Below are 15,653 nucleotides of genomic sequence, written 5' to 3' on the forward strand. Positions count from 1 at the left end.
CAGGCCCGTATGCTGGAGATGCCTGTTTCCCAGCGCAACAGCAGACGACGCTGGACCACTGTCAGGACAGCCGTGGCGAGAAAGGCGTGCACACATGCATGTGTGCCAGGCCTGCGCCGTGAACGCCACTCCCGCACCTGTGCGACATCAAAGTTAAAGGCGTTGATGGACTTGAGCCCATACTCCTTCTGATACTGTGCGGCCAGTACCCCAGGCATGTACATCAAGTGCACCTGCACAGCGCATCAAGAGCGCGAGGTATGTTGGCATGGAAGGGAGCATACAGTTGGCAGCAAGGTGGGGCAGCAAGACTGTGCGGTGCAAGCGGGTTGTGGCTCATCATATACCCCTCAGTATGCCAGCCGCACATCTCTCTCTCTCTCTCTGCACCATCCCTTAAACTCAACCCACAACACCCCTGTCCCTCCTCCCAAACTTACCACCACTTGAGCCGGCGGTTGCAGGTCCCACCACCCTCCCATGCGCCGGCCAAGCCAGGTCTGCAGTCGCAGCACAGCATGCCGTGCAAGAGCACAAGTCAGCACGCGGGACATGCCAGGGCATACAAATGCAATGCACATACGCGCTGCCTCCAGCTCTACTGTATCTGATGTACTGCAAATGCATGCATGTCCCGCAGGACTTACCCCCACGAGCCACTGCGGAGCGAAAATGAAGGTTTCATTTGGCGGCGGGACAAAATCTTTTGGGGACGGTCCCTCGATTTGATCATATTTTGCCCCACTTTCCTCCTCAAGCATCTGTGCCACAGGGCGAGGAGGGCCGGCAGGGAGGGGTTCTCACCAAATGAACCAACCAACCAGCTAGTCGGCCACGGCCGCGGCAGGAGGTGCAAAGGTGATTCCACGATTTGGTCATTGGGCCAACGAACAACGCCTCAGGAATTTGAGTCAGGCAATGCAGCGGCGGCGGCAGCAAGGCATGTTGGCCGCACAGGGCACGGCAGGGCAGGGTGGATCCCCGCCAGCCTGCTCCACCAATCACTTTAATGAATGCCAGTGAATAGTTGCCCCGCGGCGGGTGGGGCTTGCCCCCAATCTCCTCCCTCCATGTGCCGTTGATGTGCTGCACGCAGGACAGAAGCATGGCAGCGAGTGGGCCAGCAGTCATGAGCAGCGGCGCAGGATTTGCACGGCATGCAGTGTGCAGTCAAAGTCGCTGACCCGGTCACTGCAGGAATACGCTGCTTTTGTGGGTGGAGTGCGTACCGGGATCGTGAGGTTGAACCCCGGCACCGTTGCAACCTCCAGCGAGCCGGTGAGGTTGACCCACTCAGGAGGGAACTGCAGCTGCACGCCAGGCGTGTTATATTGCAATTGCGCGTCCAAGTCCTTAGCGATCCAAGGTGATTCGGACCACGTGAAGCGGATGTACGGGTGTCGGACACGGTTGGTGGCAATGGCATCGGCCAGCACAGGCTGCACAGCTAGGTGGGCATTGGTGTGGCTGGTGTCACAGATCAGTGCATTGCAAAGTTAGGAGGCAGATGCAGGATGAGCAAGCTGTGCCTGGGCCAACGGGACAGGAGGACAGGCGGGCATGGAGGCAGGCGGGCAGGCAACCCGTGCAGTAATGGATGGGCAAAACGGTGTGCCAACTGCGCCGCCATAGGGAAGGGAAACCGCTAGGTGGAGTAGAGTGGGGGCACACGCGTTATGCCACTGTCCTGCCTGAGAGCGAGTGTCAGCGATGGGATAGAACACAGGGGAGAGAGAGAGGCTGCAATGTGCCACTAGGCAGGGCGGGCTGCCTTGCCTGGTCCATCATGGCATCCTGAAGGTGGCCCATGCCGCTGTAATTGGCGTTTGCCGCCCACAGCTCCCAATCTTCATTCACCCGTATCATGCGCTCAGCCATATAGGCAATCGTCCAGGCGGCGCCGCCGCCGGGAGCAGCGTTTTGGATGTAGGAGGCTCCGCCTACACGCATGCACAGTGGCGGGTGGGCGGTGGATTGGTGGGTGTGGGACACCGCGTGCCCTGGAATGCGGCAGGCAACCTGGGCCCCACAATTTCGCCGATGATGCACGGCGACGTTGAAGCGGCGTGACACCCTTTGCGCGAGCTGCCCGACGGCCGCTGCCTCACCGTTGGTGAATGTTGGGCGTGGGTTGTCCGAGTCAGCCAGCGCGATCCAGATTACATCCTTGTATGGTGGTACCTTGACGTACTTGTATGGGTCCCGGTACAGGTAGCTGTCACTATCCAGCAGCCTGCAATATGAGCAGTGCGGGGCCGTCACACGCACAGCAGGGCCGGTATTGAGGGAAGGGCTGTCACAAGTGATGAAGGGCTCGGCCAGCGACGAGAGAAGGTCATCAAAGCAGCTGCCGGGCCAGGGGACCGGCGCAACAACCCCGTCAAGGCAAGCCAACCGCTAAGTGCATCAAGGCAGGGTGGTGGTGTGGGTGCTGGTGGCGGCAATGGAAGCATGGCTGCTCACCAGACATTGTAGCCAAGCCAGACAGCTCGAGCCATGAGGATGTAGCGTACCGCCCAGATATCTCTGGACTCCGCAAGCCTGCCGCACTTGGCTCGAATCGGGAACCAGTCTCTGCAGGGGAGCAGAAGGCCTGGGCGGTGCAGCAGCTTACTTGCCTTGCCTCCTTTTCTCTGTGCTTGGAGAGGGCGAGAAGGCAGACGGCCTCGCTCTCCAGGCCCTCCCTGCGACCTATTCCGCAAACGCCCTGCAGCAGCGTCCACAGGACCCTGCTCGGCTCACCGGTCTGACCAGACGCATGTGACATTGTTGTACCCAGCATCTGCCAGCTTGGCGCACGACTCATTGCCAGTCGAATGCAGCATCACGTTGGCCAGGCCCAGCTTCCAGGCACCCACCACTGCAGACGCAAGCGCATGGGGGAGCAGCGGTGGCGCCGATGATGCGACCGCTGAGGGTTTGGAGGGCATACTGAGCTACGCAGGGGCAACAGGGACTTGGGCTTGGACAGCAGGACGGGCAGCTGGACGGGCAGACAACAACCCAGAGAGACAGCGCGGCCTGCGCTCACCAAAATTCATACCCAGCACGTGGCCACTTGAGCCGATGGTGATCAAGAAGAAATCCTTCTTGTAGCTGCAAGCCTTGAGCTGCAGCAGGCAGGTGGCGGCAGTAGGCAAGGGGCATGAGGAAGGCAGGGAGGCAGGGGATGAGCAGTGAAGGAGCCAACTCACCGCTGCCTTGAAGCCCTCCAAGCTGTCCACCTCGCCCACATACGCCTGAAGCTTTCCCACGCTGCAGTAGCCGCTCTCCCGGCAGGGCAGAGCAGGATCCTCGCCCTCGCCGCGGTCATCCCCACTGCCGCCACTGGCAGCTTGGCTGGTCAACGACGCGAGGTGCTGGGTGGCCGAACCCACGACTCCAAACCAGCCAGTGCCAGATGTTTTCAGCAATAGCGTGGCGATAAGCATCATGCCAAGCATCAGCGCCGCGGCAGCAATCAACATAGTGTTGTACTGAGTGGTGCTCACCGCCGCCGTCTTGAAGCGGCGGCGGGCGGTGGCCGCAACGCCTGCGTCCATCCCACTGTGCTACTTGTGCTCCCAAGATCAGTATGATAGACACGCACAACCCAAAAGAGTTTCCCGCACTGTAGCGATTTGTTGAGTAGTATAGAGCGAGCTGTGGTTGTGCGCACAGTGGCTACCAAAATGAATGATGACACACAAGGTAGTTGCACAATGCAACGCGCGTACGCCGCCCGGGGAGGTACCTGCTGTGGGGCGGGCGCAAGCTGGACGCCTACCCAAAACCATTACCTTGTTCAAACTCCCAAGGTCAGGCTGCAAATTATCGAGCCTTAATGCAGGTGCAGACAACAGGAAACAAAAAGAGCATAATGAAATGCGGGGATGTTTGGTTGTGGGGGCAGCCAACCGCCGCTCCCTCTCTGCTGCGCTTTACTCTCATGCCCCTCCAGCTTGGTTGATGCGCTGCAGCAGGCAGGAAGAGGCAGGCAGTCCCTCCTTGGTTTGGCAACGAACAGCTACAAGCAGTCCAACACAGCACAAATCCATCCCATGCCAACACATGCAGCCACTTACCCGCAGCAGCACGCCGTCGTTGCCAAGCACAAAGCCCAGGCCTCCAGGGGTGAAGACAAGCTCGTAGAGGTTGGCGGCCAGCGAGTCGGCGGCACGCTCACGCTTCCAGCTCTGCCCACCATCCTCTGTGTGTGCGACCAGTCGCGGGCACAGGGATGGGTATTCCAGCAGTGCCTCTTCCAGTGTTGACCATCAGAAGCGGCAATACTACAGTTCTACCACGGATCGAGTGACACACAACAACCCATTCCCCAGCTGTCCAGCAAACACCGCACCTGTTTTAAAGAGCGAGCCGCTTCCGCCGCAGGCGTAGCCAATCTTGCCATCCACAAACTTGATGTCCAGGATACCGAAACCGCGGCTGGCAATCTTGGCCTGCAGATAGACGCGCAGTGTTGTTGGGTGGGTGCCAAGGTCAAGTGAAGAGCAGCGGCAGACAGCGAGAGGAGAAAGAGTGGACGAGGGTTAACACTCCCATGCTGGAACTGCGTAGCACCTGGCCAAAAGCACCCTCGCCACTGCCATCAACGTAGTACACGTCACCGCCCTGCACTAGGCAATACCGTAAGTGCGATGCTAGGGCAAACCCTGCTCCGGCATCCCCAATGTTGCAGTATCACCTACATGCATCTCCTCTCAGCCAGCAGCTGCCCACACACCATCCCCTAAAACTGCTAAGTTATCCCCGCTGCTCGCCCACCTTGGTGGTCAGCCAGATCTTGGCGTCGGGCGTGAAGCCCATGTTCTGCAGCCGCCGCGTGGAGGGCCGGTTGTGCGGCCGCCAGTACGTCTGTCCTGCACAGCGCAGCGCGTGGCACGGCGACGGCCATCAGCCGGCTGGGCATCCTTGCCTGGACCTGCAACTCTGCCCTCTGGTGCATGTCATGTCTGAAGGCGGGCGAACCAGAGCCCTCCAGCTCACCCGGGGACCAGGTCATGAAGAAGTTTCCGCGCGAGGAGACGGCCACGTAGTCGCCGGCTGTGTTGCGCGAAATGTTGGAGAAGGAGCCCTCGTAATAGGAGGCACCACTGCATTTAAAGAGGTAGTACCAAGGCAGCATTTGCAACGGCAATCGCAGTTTCGGGCCACTCAGCCGAGGCAGATAGGCCAACATGGGAAATGCTGCATGCGGGCAGATGGGGGAAGGGAATGCATGGGCACCTGATGCCCGAGGAGATTACGCGGTTGAGCGTGGCATCCACCGTCTCCTGCACTGCCGCCGTCCAGTTCATGGCACCGTTGCTCGTCACATATATGGCGCCCTGCAGCATGCAAGACAGGCGTTATTTTGCAAGACAGGCAGCATGAGAATGATAACATGGGAACAGCAGCAGCAGCAGACTATGCCAGCAGTTGCAGCGCTTCAGGCAGCGAGACCAGGGCTAGGAGGATGCGCTGCATGGATAACAGAACAACAGCATGCAGGGTGCATGGGGGTGCTTCCTGCCACCTGCTCCCAATGGACTTGCCTGGTCGGTTGTCATCTCAGCGCAGCCTGGGCCATCCAGAGCACTGATCAGCACGGGTGCACCTGGCAGCTTGGCTGCACAACGGGTGAAGGCCATCAGGCAGAGCGAGAGGTGAAGGGCAGTCCGTATGCATGTTGGGCGGACTGGTAGCGCTGACGAATGGGAGTATTAGCGCTGACAAATGGTTTTCCTGACCGCCTGTCATGCAGCAGCTACCATTCAGCACAACGCTCCTCGCTCTCTCTCAAGCCAAGCAACGAACTCAGGACATTGCCGCCCTCCTTAACTGTTATGGTTATGGCCCAGTGTCAGCCCAACCCTGCCTGCTCACCAGACAGTGGCACCCGCTCCCAGCTCTTGCCACCATCGGTGGTGTGCAGCAGGATGGCGGGCTTGCCCACGATCCACCCCTCGTCGCCATTGAAGGAGATGGAATTGAAGCGGAAGTTGAAGCCCTCGTCCTGCAGCAGCGCAGGGAATGGGAGCCTGGAAACATTAGAGGGAACGAAGGATTGCCCATTGCATGGATGCTAGCATAACATGGGGCGCTGCTGATCGCTGCTGAGGCCCCTAGGGGAGTCGCATGCGCGTGGCGCATTCCAGCAGGCGCACCCGCGCTGCCGCCACAGTGCGTGGCTCCCAGGTCTTGCCGCCATCAAAGGTCTCCAGCAGAGTCTGCCGGCTGCCGAGCAGGAAGCCTGCACGCCCGTACATGTACAGCGAATGGAGCTTGTGGTAAAGTTTGGAAGGCAGCTTGCGCAGCGAGCACAGCGTTTGGAGCACACAGCCCGGCAACCTCTTTCTCAAAATGCAGCACAGGCAGCGCACACAGCATGACAGCAGCGCACCATGATTGGGCTCGGTGCCTGTGAAGGCAACGTCCAGGAGCAGCACGTCCTTCTCAATCGGCAAGTCCACCACCTCCCACTCCGCCGACAGCGGCCGGTTGGCGTGCGCCGGCAGGCTGGGCTGCACAGCGGCAGCGGCACCCAGCGCAAAGCTAGCGCCCAGCAGGGTGCGACGACCGAGGGTGGCTGGAACTGCGGAAACGCCGGCAGCGGTGGCGTGCGGCTGCTGCTCCGCCTGACACTGCACCGCCACGGCGGCTGCGCTGCTGCGTGGAAGGACGCGGCTCACGCGGCCAGCCTCGATGAAAGGGGCTGCAGGATGGGGATTGAAGCACCGTGGGCTGTTGGTGTCTGGGGTTGCCGATTCTACCGCACGGCGCACATTGCCCGACCCCACCAGCCAACATTGCGGGAATGGTGAGATCGAGCAGTTGCACCGCCAAGCGGCTATCCCCACCTGCCATAAGAACTGCACTCATGTCGGTTCTCCGCACCACGGCCTGGTAAGCGTCCCGATTGGATGAACACTTGATTTGGCGCGAAGTGGTGGATTTCAGGCCAGCTGCGATGCAAATGCCCCGGTTTTCTGCGAACTGGATTGGGAAAGAAAGGCGAGGAAAAGCTTAGCCCCCTGGAGCCCCATTGTCGCAATTCAAATATATATGCATGCATGCATGCATGCATTATAAGTAGGCAGTCACTGGGACCTTTGAGCTGAACCGCGCAGGGCCGGCACCAGCTGGGCGGCGGCTTGTTGAACACCTTGATTGGCTGGCTGGCGAGGGCTCAATTGGCTCAGCTTTTGCACTTACACAACGCCGGAGTAGCGGGCTGTTGTCGAGGAGGTTGATTCGGCCAGTGAGTGCAGCCGCGGGAAGGGAACCCCTGACAATTACAGCGTGCGCCCCGTTGCCACTTCTACATGCATGCATGCTCCGTGACCCCCCCCGCGGAGGTGCTGCCCCAGCGGCCGTCGCCGCTGCCGCCGCTCCTCGCCCACGAAGGCGGTTTCCGCTTATCGTGCACTGCTTTTGCCCCACCCGCAGTGCGGCCGCTGACAGAGGAGGAGACCAAGGTGGTGTTTGAGAAGTTGCACAAGTTTATCGGCAAGAACATCAAGGCACTGGTAGACCGCGGCGGCGAGCAGCCCTATTGCCTGCGCCTGCAGAAGAATCGCGTCTTCTATGTGCGCGAGGACATCATGCGCCGTGCCACAAACGTGCGTGAGCCGGGTGCTGGGTTGGCTGCCGCCGTTCTGGATGGGCCTGCATGACTGATAGACGGGGCTGGACAGCACTCAGTCATGGATCCGCCTGCTTGCCTGCCAACTCCCTTCCATGTTGTGCCGCGGTGCAGGTGGCCCGGGAGAGGCTTGTGGCGCTGGGCACGTGCATCGGCAAGTTCACGCACAGCGGCAAGTTCCGAGTGACCATCGGTGCGCTGGACCTGTTGGCGCAGTATGCCAAGTACAAGGTGGGGCAAGCATAGCACGGCTCTGGGAGCTGCCTGGCGTTTTGCTGGTGGCAGGCTGCCGCCGATGCGACACTCTTATTCAGTCTTTGAGCCGAATGCGCATGTGGATTCGCAAACCAACCTGGGCTGAGGCCTTCCTGGTATTTTGCCCTACATAATCCTGTCTATTGATACTGCTTTGCACCGCTTCCTCCATGCACGCCCCCAGCCACAGCGTCCAGGGCGAGCATAATTACACGCCACGGTTGGCCGCTCACCTGCTGCGCCCGCCCGCCTTCCTGCCAAACCGCGCCTGCAGGTTTGGGTGAAGCCGTCTGCCGAGATGCAGTTCCTGTATGGCAACCACGTGCTCAAGAACGGGCTGGGGCGCATCACCGAGAACACGCCAGCCTACACCGGCGTGGTGGTCTACAGCATGTCGGGTGAGCCGAGATGGTTGTGGGCTGCATGGTGTTGGTCTGAACGTCGCGGCGGGGAACAGCATGGACCTCTTCACCCCACGACAGCCCTGCCTGTCGTGCCCATGCAGACGTGCCGCTGGGCTTTGGTGTGACGGCCAAGTCGACCTCAGAGTGCCGCGCCGCCGACCCCAACGGAATCGTTGTGTTTTGCCAGGCAGATTGTGGCGAGTTTTTGCGGTCGGAAAGCTTATTGTAATAATACACACTATCACGTATCCCCAGCTCCACCAAATCACTCGTAATGTGTGAGAGGTTTGGGCACGTGGCCGCTGGTCGTCGTGGGCTATATGCCGCTTGGCTCTAGTCCGGCGAGCTGAGCGGCTATGCGTTCGTTCTGACCATCGTCCATACACTGACTGAGTGAGGTTGTGTTACTCACTGTTTGCATTGCTGTTGTGGGCAGTGCTTGTTGCCGCCGAGCGGCCGCTGGCGCTGCTGCGCCGGTGCCTCGGCGGGCAGGCTCAGGTTGTGGCTCCCTTAACTTCACTGGCTGCAGTATGCGGTGCTATCTTGTTTCGTCGCAGTTTTCATGCCGAGGATAGAGCGCTCTACAGCCGCACACTGGCATGCCCAATGCGCACTTTTTGGGTGAGGTCCATTTCCCGTTTGCGTTCCATCTGCGTTCGTGGATCCACCAGGGCTCTCTCTGTCGCGGTCACTCCCACGGCTACCTGTGGGCCACCCCCGGCGCCGAGACCTGCAGCAGAACCCAACGGGGCCCCACCCTGCTTGGACGCGATCGAGCCTGCGAAGAGGCAGGTGTTGGGGCGGCAGCAAGTGCCGGAGCGCCACCCAGCGATTTTGCGGGCGGGGAGCCATTTTCGCCGCTGGGGCGCTGCGCAGCCGGTGTCTGCAGCCCTTATCCTGACCTGGAGCCTCCTGCCGTTGCGGTTCGCAGGTCGAGCCACCATGGACTTGCTGCCCACCCGGCAGTCGAGCGGTTCGGAGGCAGCGGCAGCGAGCCTGAGCGACAACCAGCTGCTGGCCGCAGACACCGCATCCCTCACCGCAGACCAGCTTGACCGGCGCCACCACCTCCTGAGACACAGGTGCGGTCAGGCGCTGTTGGGCATGCGCCCCGCCCCGCCGCCTGCTGTCCAGTCTCGCCTCTGCCTGCCCACTTGGCCACTGCTGTTCACTTGAGGCATTGCCTAGGACTGCTTGCTGCTGCACCGCGCATTCACATGCCCTCCCACTGCCCTCCCTCCGCAGCCTGCCGGACTGCGCAAGGGGCGAGGCAGTGCTGGTGCACTTTGAGGTGGGCAGCGTGCACGAGGCGGTCAAGATGATCAAGAAGATGAGCCAGCGCGACCTGCAGGCCAAATTTTTGGCTGTTTACGGCACCAAGACGCATTCCAACAACAACAACTGGCTGCGGCGCAAGCTGTTCGAGGCCATCGGCGTGGACCCTGCCAAGGGCGCCGTCAAGAAGGCGGCTGGTGGCGGCGCGGGTGCAGGCGGGCGCCGCAGGCGCGGCTGCACGGCTCGCGGCGGCGGCGCTCGTGCTCCTCGCGCGCCCCGCGCGGTGGCTGCACCCTGCGGCAGCAGCGTGGACATTGACTGGTTTGCACCCCGCAGCAGCTGCTGCATATCCCAGCAGCAGACGGTGCTGGATTATGAGCGGCAGCAGTTTGCGGAGCAGTACATCGAGCACTGCTATGAGCAGGATGCTGGCATGGAGGAGGATGAGGACCACAGCCATGTGGCAGAGGCGCTGCTGGCGCTCGGGGACGCGGTGTCGGCGTCGCTGGAGGAGAGCTGCAGGTGCGGGGGAGGGGGTTGCAGACTGTGATGAACTGCTCGTGTGCTGCACGGCATAGCTGTGCCATCGAGTCAGCCTGCCTGCCCTCCTGCGCTGCTGTGCCTGCAGCGAGGGCTTCATGAGCGTGGCTGCAACAGAGCAGACGCTGGCGGAGGAGGCCGCGGCGGTGAAGGACGAGGACGAGGGCGCCTTCCGCCGCATGCTACTGGAGCAGCACGAAGTGCACCTTCTGGCTGCGCAGCACCAGCTGCATGGGCACGGCAAGCCAGCCCTGGCAGAATGGCTGGCCATGGTGCAGCAGCACGCAGCAGCTGCTGCAGCGGCAGCTGGCGGCGACGCGGCGCAGATTCGTGCGGCATCGATGGCAGCAGCCGCCATGCACCGCCCAGCAGCAGCCAGCATGGGCCTGATAGCGCCACCTGGGCAGATGATGGGCAGCTGGCCTGGCGTGCCCATGCTGTCGCTGTTCCAGGCACTGGCGATGCAGCACAGTATGCTCAGCGCCCTGATCGCCTCGCAGCACGTCATGGCGCCACACGTGCTCCCTCTGTTTGCCACGGCCGGCAAGTGAGCGGCCAGTGGCGGCTGCCGCATGGACCATTGGCCCCACCAGGCACACACCCCTGCCCAGCCCACCCCATGCTGGCGCGCTCCGCACCTGCGCCTGTATCCAGCACAACCCACCCTGTCACATGAGCTCGCCATTTTCTCCAGGCTGCATGGCTATGGCGCTCCCTGCCCACCCCAGCCATATTCCTCTTTGATGCTTGAGCATTCAGCATTCATTCTTCTCTTCCGGGCCTGCTGACTGCACTGTTTGCCGCACCTTGAACTCAATGCTGCACCTGCCTCTTTGACAGGCTTCCCAGCTTGAGCAGCGGCAATGCTGCACATGAGTGGGGCAATTTTGCCCAGCCCCGGCTGTGCCAACTGTTGCCTTCTTTCTTGATTCATTTTTTTCACCTCTGCTAGTTCGGCCATCACCAGCGTTGGCGGCCCGAGCCAAGTGATTTTGCCATGTGCTCTGCTGGCACCCTCTGTAGACTTTTCTTTCATTTCCACTGCTCGGGCAAACCCATGGTGCACACTCCCTGCCAACTCCCTGTCAGTGTATACTCGCTGGGGCCCTGGGCCACACTGCAGCAGCTAGCAATTTCCTCTTGTTCATTTTATTTTCCTGCCCAAGGAGGAAGCAGCAACTTCGCTTTGTGCCCCTTTTGGCCACGTTCGGCCACCCTGTCCCCATTTGTCATGCCGCTTTGCTCAACCACGCCTTTCATCACCATTTCATACCCAATATATTTTTCGCGCTGGGCCACAGCCGCCACAATGAATGACATTGCTTCCATTGCCTTTTCAGAGACGCTGCATAGTTGTGAGAATACAACAAGGAGCGCAGTGGGTCGTGCGGGACTGGAAATCTCAACTCAGATGAGCTTGCATTGTTCAAGCAGGGAGTGAAGGCCACCACCCGCGGGATTTTGCCAAAGCGCCGACTGCGCAGTCCCGCCTCCCGCCACGCCAGCGTACCGCTCCGCACTTGTTTTTATGCCGTTGATCCTTCACCGCAAGCTCAATCAACCCAGTCCGCATCATTCGGCAGCCTTGCCTGAGCTAGGCCCCAGGGGCCCGATGCTGCGTAGGCTCGCTGAACGTGTTGGCTTCAGGAGCACCGCGGTATATGCTATTGACAGCCTCTCCCCAGTGAAAAAACGCTGGAGAGGCTCGCTCACCACACCCCTCCCCCTGCTTCAGATGGCTGGGCGCCTGGCGTCCTCGGCTGGCTGCAGCACCAGCGGGAGGCAGCTTGAGGCTCCAGGTGAGCTGCAGGGCTTTGGGTTGGCACCCGCTGCATAGCTGAATCGCCGCCGCCCAGCTCTCACCGCCATGCTTTAGCTGCCACCGCAGGCTTCAGCACGGTGTTGTGGGCGCAGCTGCTGTGTCGCTTTACTAGCTCGAATGCCGCTGGGCTCAAGGCATACAAGCCGACCACGTCAGGTAGGAGGACCGCCTGCCCAGCATTTGTATCGGAGCCAGTGCAGGCAGGCCGGTACGCTCGTGCGCAGGTGGCGATGGCCTGATCACCGCTCCTCTGTCTCTCGTCTGCTGCTTCCGGATCCACAGTCACTGCTCCAACCAAAGTGATGCAGGCTTCCGTGGCCGCGTCATCACCTCTCGCAAGGGCTTGTGGAAGGGTGGCCCTTTCAAGCCGCTGACCGAAGGGATGGCGCGCACCGGTGGCCGCAACGCCCACGGCGTCATTACTGCGCGGCACCGAGGCGGCGGGCACCGCAGAGTGTATCGGGCCATCGACTTTGCGCGGCCACAGGGCACGGCGGCGGCAGTAGTTGAGCGGCTGGAGTACGATCCCAACCGCACCGCCCACATCGCCCTGGTGCGGCACAAGGGGGGTGCGGCCGCCGCGGCGCTGCGCCACCAGTACAGCTATTTCCTGGCGCCCCAGGACGTCAAGGAAGGCGACCTGCTGCACTCGGGCGCCGATGCACCCATTCGCCCCGGCAACACGCTGCCGCTGTCGGCCATCCCTGTGGGCATGGCGGTGCACAATGTGGAGCTGCGGCCCGGGGCGGGGGGCCAGCTGGCACGAGCCGCAGGCACCGCGTGCACGCTGGTTAAGAAAGGTGAGGCCCGCTGGGTGGCGCGACGTTTGGATGTGGGTGAACATGGATGGAGCTGCATTGCATGTTGCTGGGTTGGCAGGGGGAGGTGTGGCCTGGTGGCAGTGGGACAGTGGGTGAACAGCACGCACCAAGGCTGTCCTGTCAATTTGCCTAAGCAACTGGCAAATTGGCCTCAACGCTGTCGGCTCCACCTCGCCAGTGTGCATTTATGACTGCCCGTTCAACTCTTCTCCTCGCCCCTGCCTGTCCCCAGGCGACGACGGCTATAGTGTGGTCAAGCTGCCCTCCGGCGAGCAGCGGTTGGTGCTATCTCGCTGCATGGCCACCATCGGGGTGCTGTCCAACCCGCAAAACAAGAACGTGAAGCTGGGCAAGGCAGGCGCATCGCGGTGGCTGGGGCGGCGGCCACGCGTGCGCGGCATTGCCATGAATCCAGTGGACCATCCGCACGGCGGCGGGCGCGGCAAGAGCAAGGGGCGCATCAGCCAGACGCCGTGGGGCAAGCCCACCAAGGGGTACCGCACCCGCCACAACCCCCGCACCGACTGGGCCATCCGGCAGAGCCGGCACAAGGCGGCACGAGCATAATGTTAGGGCGGCAGCAGCAGCTGTAGTAAATCATTAAGTCCATGTGCATGGCATCAACCCTCGGTTACACCGATTACAATGTTCAGGGGCATTTGTTTGTCAAAAGCTGAGCCAAGGGAAGTCGGCAACATGAAGTCAAGTACAGCAGCAGCAGAAACAAGAAAATTCAGGACCAATGCATACAATCAATGAACGGCAGCCAGGCAACGCCGGAGAACCACTCAGAAAAGTGTGGCCAACTACTGCGTCGGCACATCTGCCTCCTCTGCCGCTTTGCCACCGTCCTCCGGGAAAAGCGCATCGACAAAAGTCGCGGGCTGGAAAGGCTGCAAGTCCTGGACGCCCTCCCCCACTCCCACAAACTTAACTGGCACACCCAGCTCGTCCACAACGCTGACCTGCAGCAGGCACAACGCGAGTGGATTGAGATGCAGACCTGCTGCGAGAGGGGAGTAACCGCAACAGGTGGCAGCAGCAGCAGGGCAGCAGCAGGGCCGCAGGAAGACGCAAGCCGCGGCGGCTGGCATGGTGCCAGCGGCAGCAGGAGGATAAGCAATGGCAGCCGCCAGCCAGGGCTGTGCGCAGGGACGAGGCTGATTGTGCAGGCTGCCTGTTTCGTTTGAGCTCACCACTGCGCCGCCACGCGCCGTGCCGTCCAACTTTGTGAGGATGATTCCGGTCAGTTGCACCGTCTCATTAAACTCCTTGGCCTGGTTGAGCATGTTGAGGCCCGTGGTGCCGTCCAGCACCAACAGCACCTGCAAGGACAGGCACGGAGGGGCAGGAACAGGTGCAGGCATGGGCTCAGAGGTGTGCCGCAGCAGCTGGCCGCAGTCTCGAGCCCCCACACACAGCTGGGAGCGCCGGACCCTGCACGGGCCCCCACCGTAACCCCACCTAGCGCAGAGTGCTGCCGCCATGCACGGCCCCTGCTCTGCCCCGCCCAGCGCAGCTCGCCCACCTCGTGCGGCGCGCCGTCCAGGCGCTTTGCGATGCTGCGCTTGCACTTGGCCAGCTCGTCCATCAGGCTCCAGTTGGTGTGCAGGCGGCCCGAGGTGTCGCACAGCACCAGGTCAGCGCCCCCCCTCACCGCCGCATCCACCGCCTGGTACAGCACCGTGTCTGGCCGCGCCTTGTCGCTGTCGGCACGGACAATGTCGGCCCCCGCCCGCCGCGCCCACTCCTCCAGCTGCTCCGCCGCGGCGGCGCGGAAGGTGTCGCCCGCGCCCAGCACCACCTTGGCCCCGCCCTCCGCCCCAAACCGGTGCGCCAGCTTGCCGATGGTGGTGGTCTTGCCTCCGCCGTTGACGCCCACGATCAGCAGCACCGCGGGCTTGCTGTCGGGCAGCGCCAGCTCGGCGCTGCCGCCGCGCTCCGCCAGCAGTGCGGCAATCGACTGCTTCAGCTCCGCTCGGATCTGGTCCCCCGTTTTCAGCTGCCCCGCCAGTACCTTGTCGCGGATGCCATCCACGATCTTGAAGGCGGTGCGCGGCCCAAAGTCGGACATCTGGGTGAGGCGGGCAGGGCGGGGCCAAGGACGGAATCGTCAGGGGAAGGGGCATCAGCTGGCAGCCTCCCGCCCCTCCCAGCACACCCCTCCCTCGGGTGTGCGTTGCGCTGCCGCTCACAATCAGGGCGTCCTCCAGCTCCTCCAGCGTCTCGTCTGCATCATCCAGGTTCCAGTACGTGAACAGCTCCTCAATGACCTGCGGGGGCGAGGGAGACAAGCCATGGGCAAGGAGGGCAAGCAAAGAGAGTCGAGAGGGCGAGAGGGTCGGGTGCCAATGGGTGGGCAGCGGTGCAACCAGGGTAGCGACCAGGGGATGGGAGCGAGTAGCGATCACAGAAACCCACCCCCAGCTTCTCGCGCGTCTTGCTGGTGCCCTTCACGATGCGCCCCAGGTCCTGCGCCGCCTTCTCCTTGAACACCCGCGCCAGCTTCTGCAGCACGCCCGCGCCAGAGGTGGCGGCGGCATGCACCTGCAAGCAGCGGAGCAGGCGGAGCGGTGCTGGAAGCGCTGGTCATGGGCTTGAAACCGCACGGCTGCCCTGCCTGCCCCTCTTGAGCAGCAAACTGCCACACCTTGAAAGCTTGCTGCCGCCGGCGACGCCCGCCTGCCGCTGGTGCTGCCAGCCCGGGGGACCGCGCGCCTGCGGCTCGGCACTGCCCGACGCCTAGACAGCGTGTGCATACAGCCAGAGCTGACGCCGCCGCGGCTGCCATGCTGCGGTGTTGGCGTGGGCGGCGCTCGAGAGCGCAGCAGTGCAGCCTCGACAAGAGAGAAGCTTGCAGGCTAATTTCAGGCCCTTCTGCAGCCGAAGTTATCGGGATCAGACGCAGCGGT

General features: G+C 62.1%; 4 protein-coding genes across 4 annotated transcripts; 2 read left to right on the plus strand and 2 right to left on the minus strand.

Annotated features, from left to right (window-relative positions):
• Nucleotides 1–3,926: 3,926 nt before the first annotated feature.
• On the minus strand, nt 3,927–6,926 carry CHLNCDRAFT_37063 (hypothetical protein; the record flags this gene model as incomplete). The annotated part of the gene is made up of 12 exons (XM_005844228.1): nt 6,840–6,926; nt 6,383–6,694; nt 6,147–6,232; nt 5,866–5,995; nt 5,531–5,608; nt 5,443–5,447; nt 5,227–5,327; nt 4,987–5,093; nt 4,765–4,859; nt 4,561–4,611; nt 4,340–4,439; nt 3,927–4,189 (listed from the first exon to the last, which is right to left on the minus strand). The coding sequence occupies exons 1-12, from the start codon at nt 6,859–6,861 to the stop codon at nt 3,927–3,929; spliced, it is 1,350 nt and encodes a 449-aa protein (XP_005844290.1). The 5' UTR covers nt 6,862–6,926.
• A 386-nt stretch (nt 6,927–7,312) lies between these two features.
• CHLNCDRAFT_139408 (hypothetical protein) lies at nt 7,313–8,512 on the plus strand (the record flags this gene model as incomplete). The annotated part of the gene is made up of 5 exons (XM_005844148.1): nt 7,313–7,319; nt 7,429–7,601; nt 7,739–7,855; nt 8,154–8,277; nt 8,385–8,512. 5 exons carry the CDS (start codon nt 7,313–7,315, stop codon nt 8,510–8,512), a joined length of 549 nt encoding a protein of 182 aa, XP_005844210.1.
• Nucleotides 8,513–12,233: 3,721 nt separating this feature from the next.
• Nucleotides 12,234–13,287, plus strand: CHLNCDRAFT_11610 (hypothetical protein; the record flags this gene model as incomplete). The annotated part of the gene is made up of 2 exons (XM_005844149.1): nt 12,234–12,720; nt 12,974–13,287. Coding segments are annotated over 2 exons (801 nt in total), but the record flags the coding sequence as incomplete, so codon positions are not given.
• Nucleotides 13,288–13,547: 260 nt separating this feature from the next.
• CHLNCDRAFT_139411 (hypothetical protein) lies at nt 13,548–15,532 on the minus strand (the record flags this gene model as incomplete). Its single annotated transcript, XM_005844229.1, has 6 exons — nt 13,548–13,706; nt 13,938–14,066; nt 14,270–14,815; nt 14,937–15,014; nt 15,163–15,288; nt 15,503–15,532. 6 exons carry the CDS (start codon nt 15,530–15,532, stop codon nt 13,548–13,550), a joined length of 1,068 nt encoding a protein of 355 aa, XP_005844291.1.
• Between the last annotated feature and the right edge of the window lie 121 nt (nt 15,533–15,653).

This window comes from Chlorella variabilis (assembly GCF_000147415.1).
Source record: "Chlorella variabilis unplaced genomic scaffold CHLNCscaffold_24, whole genome shotgun sequence".
Classification (NCBI taxonomy): domain Eukaryota; kingdom Viridiplantae; phylum Chlorophyta; class Trebouxiophyceae; order Chlorellales; family Chlorellaceae; genus Chlorella; species Chlorella variabilis.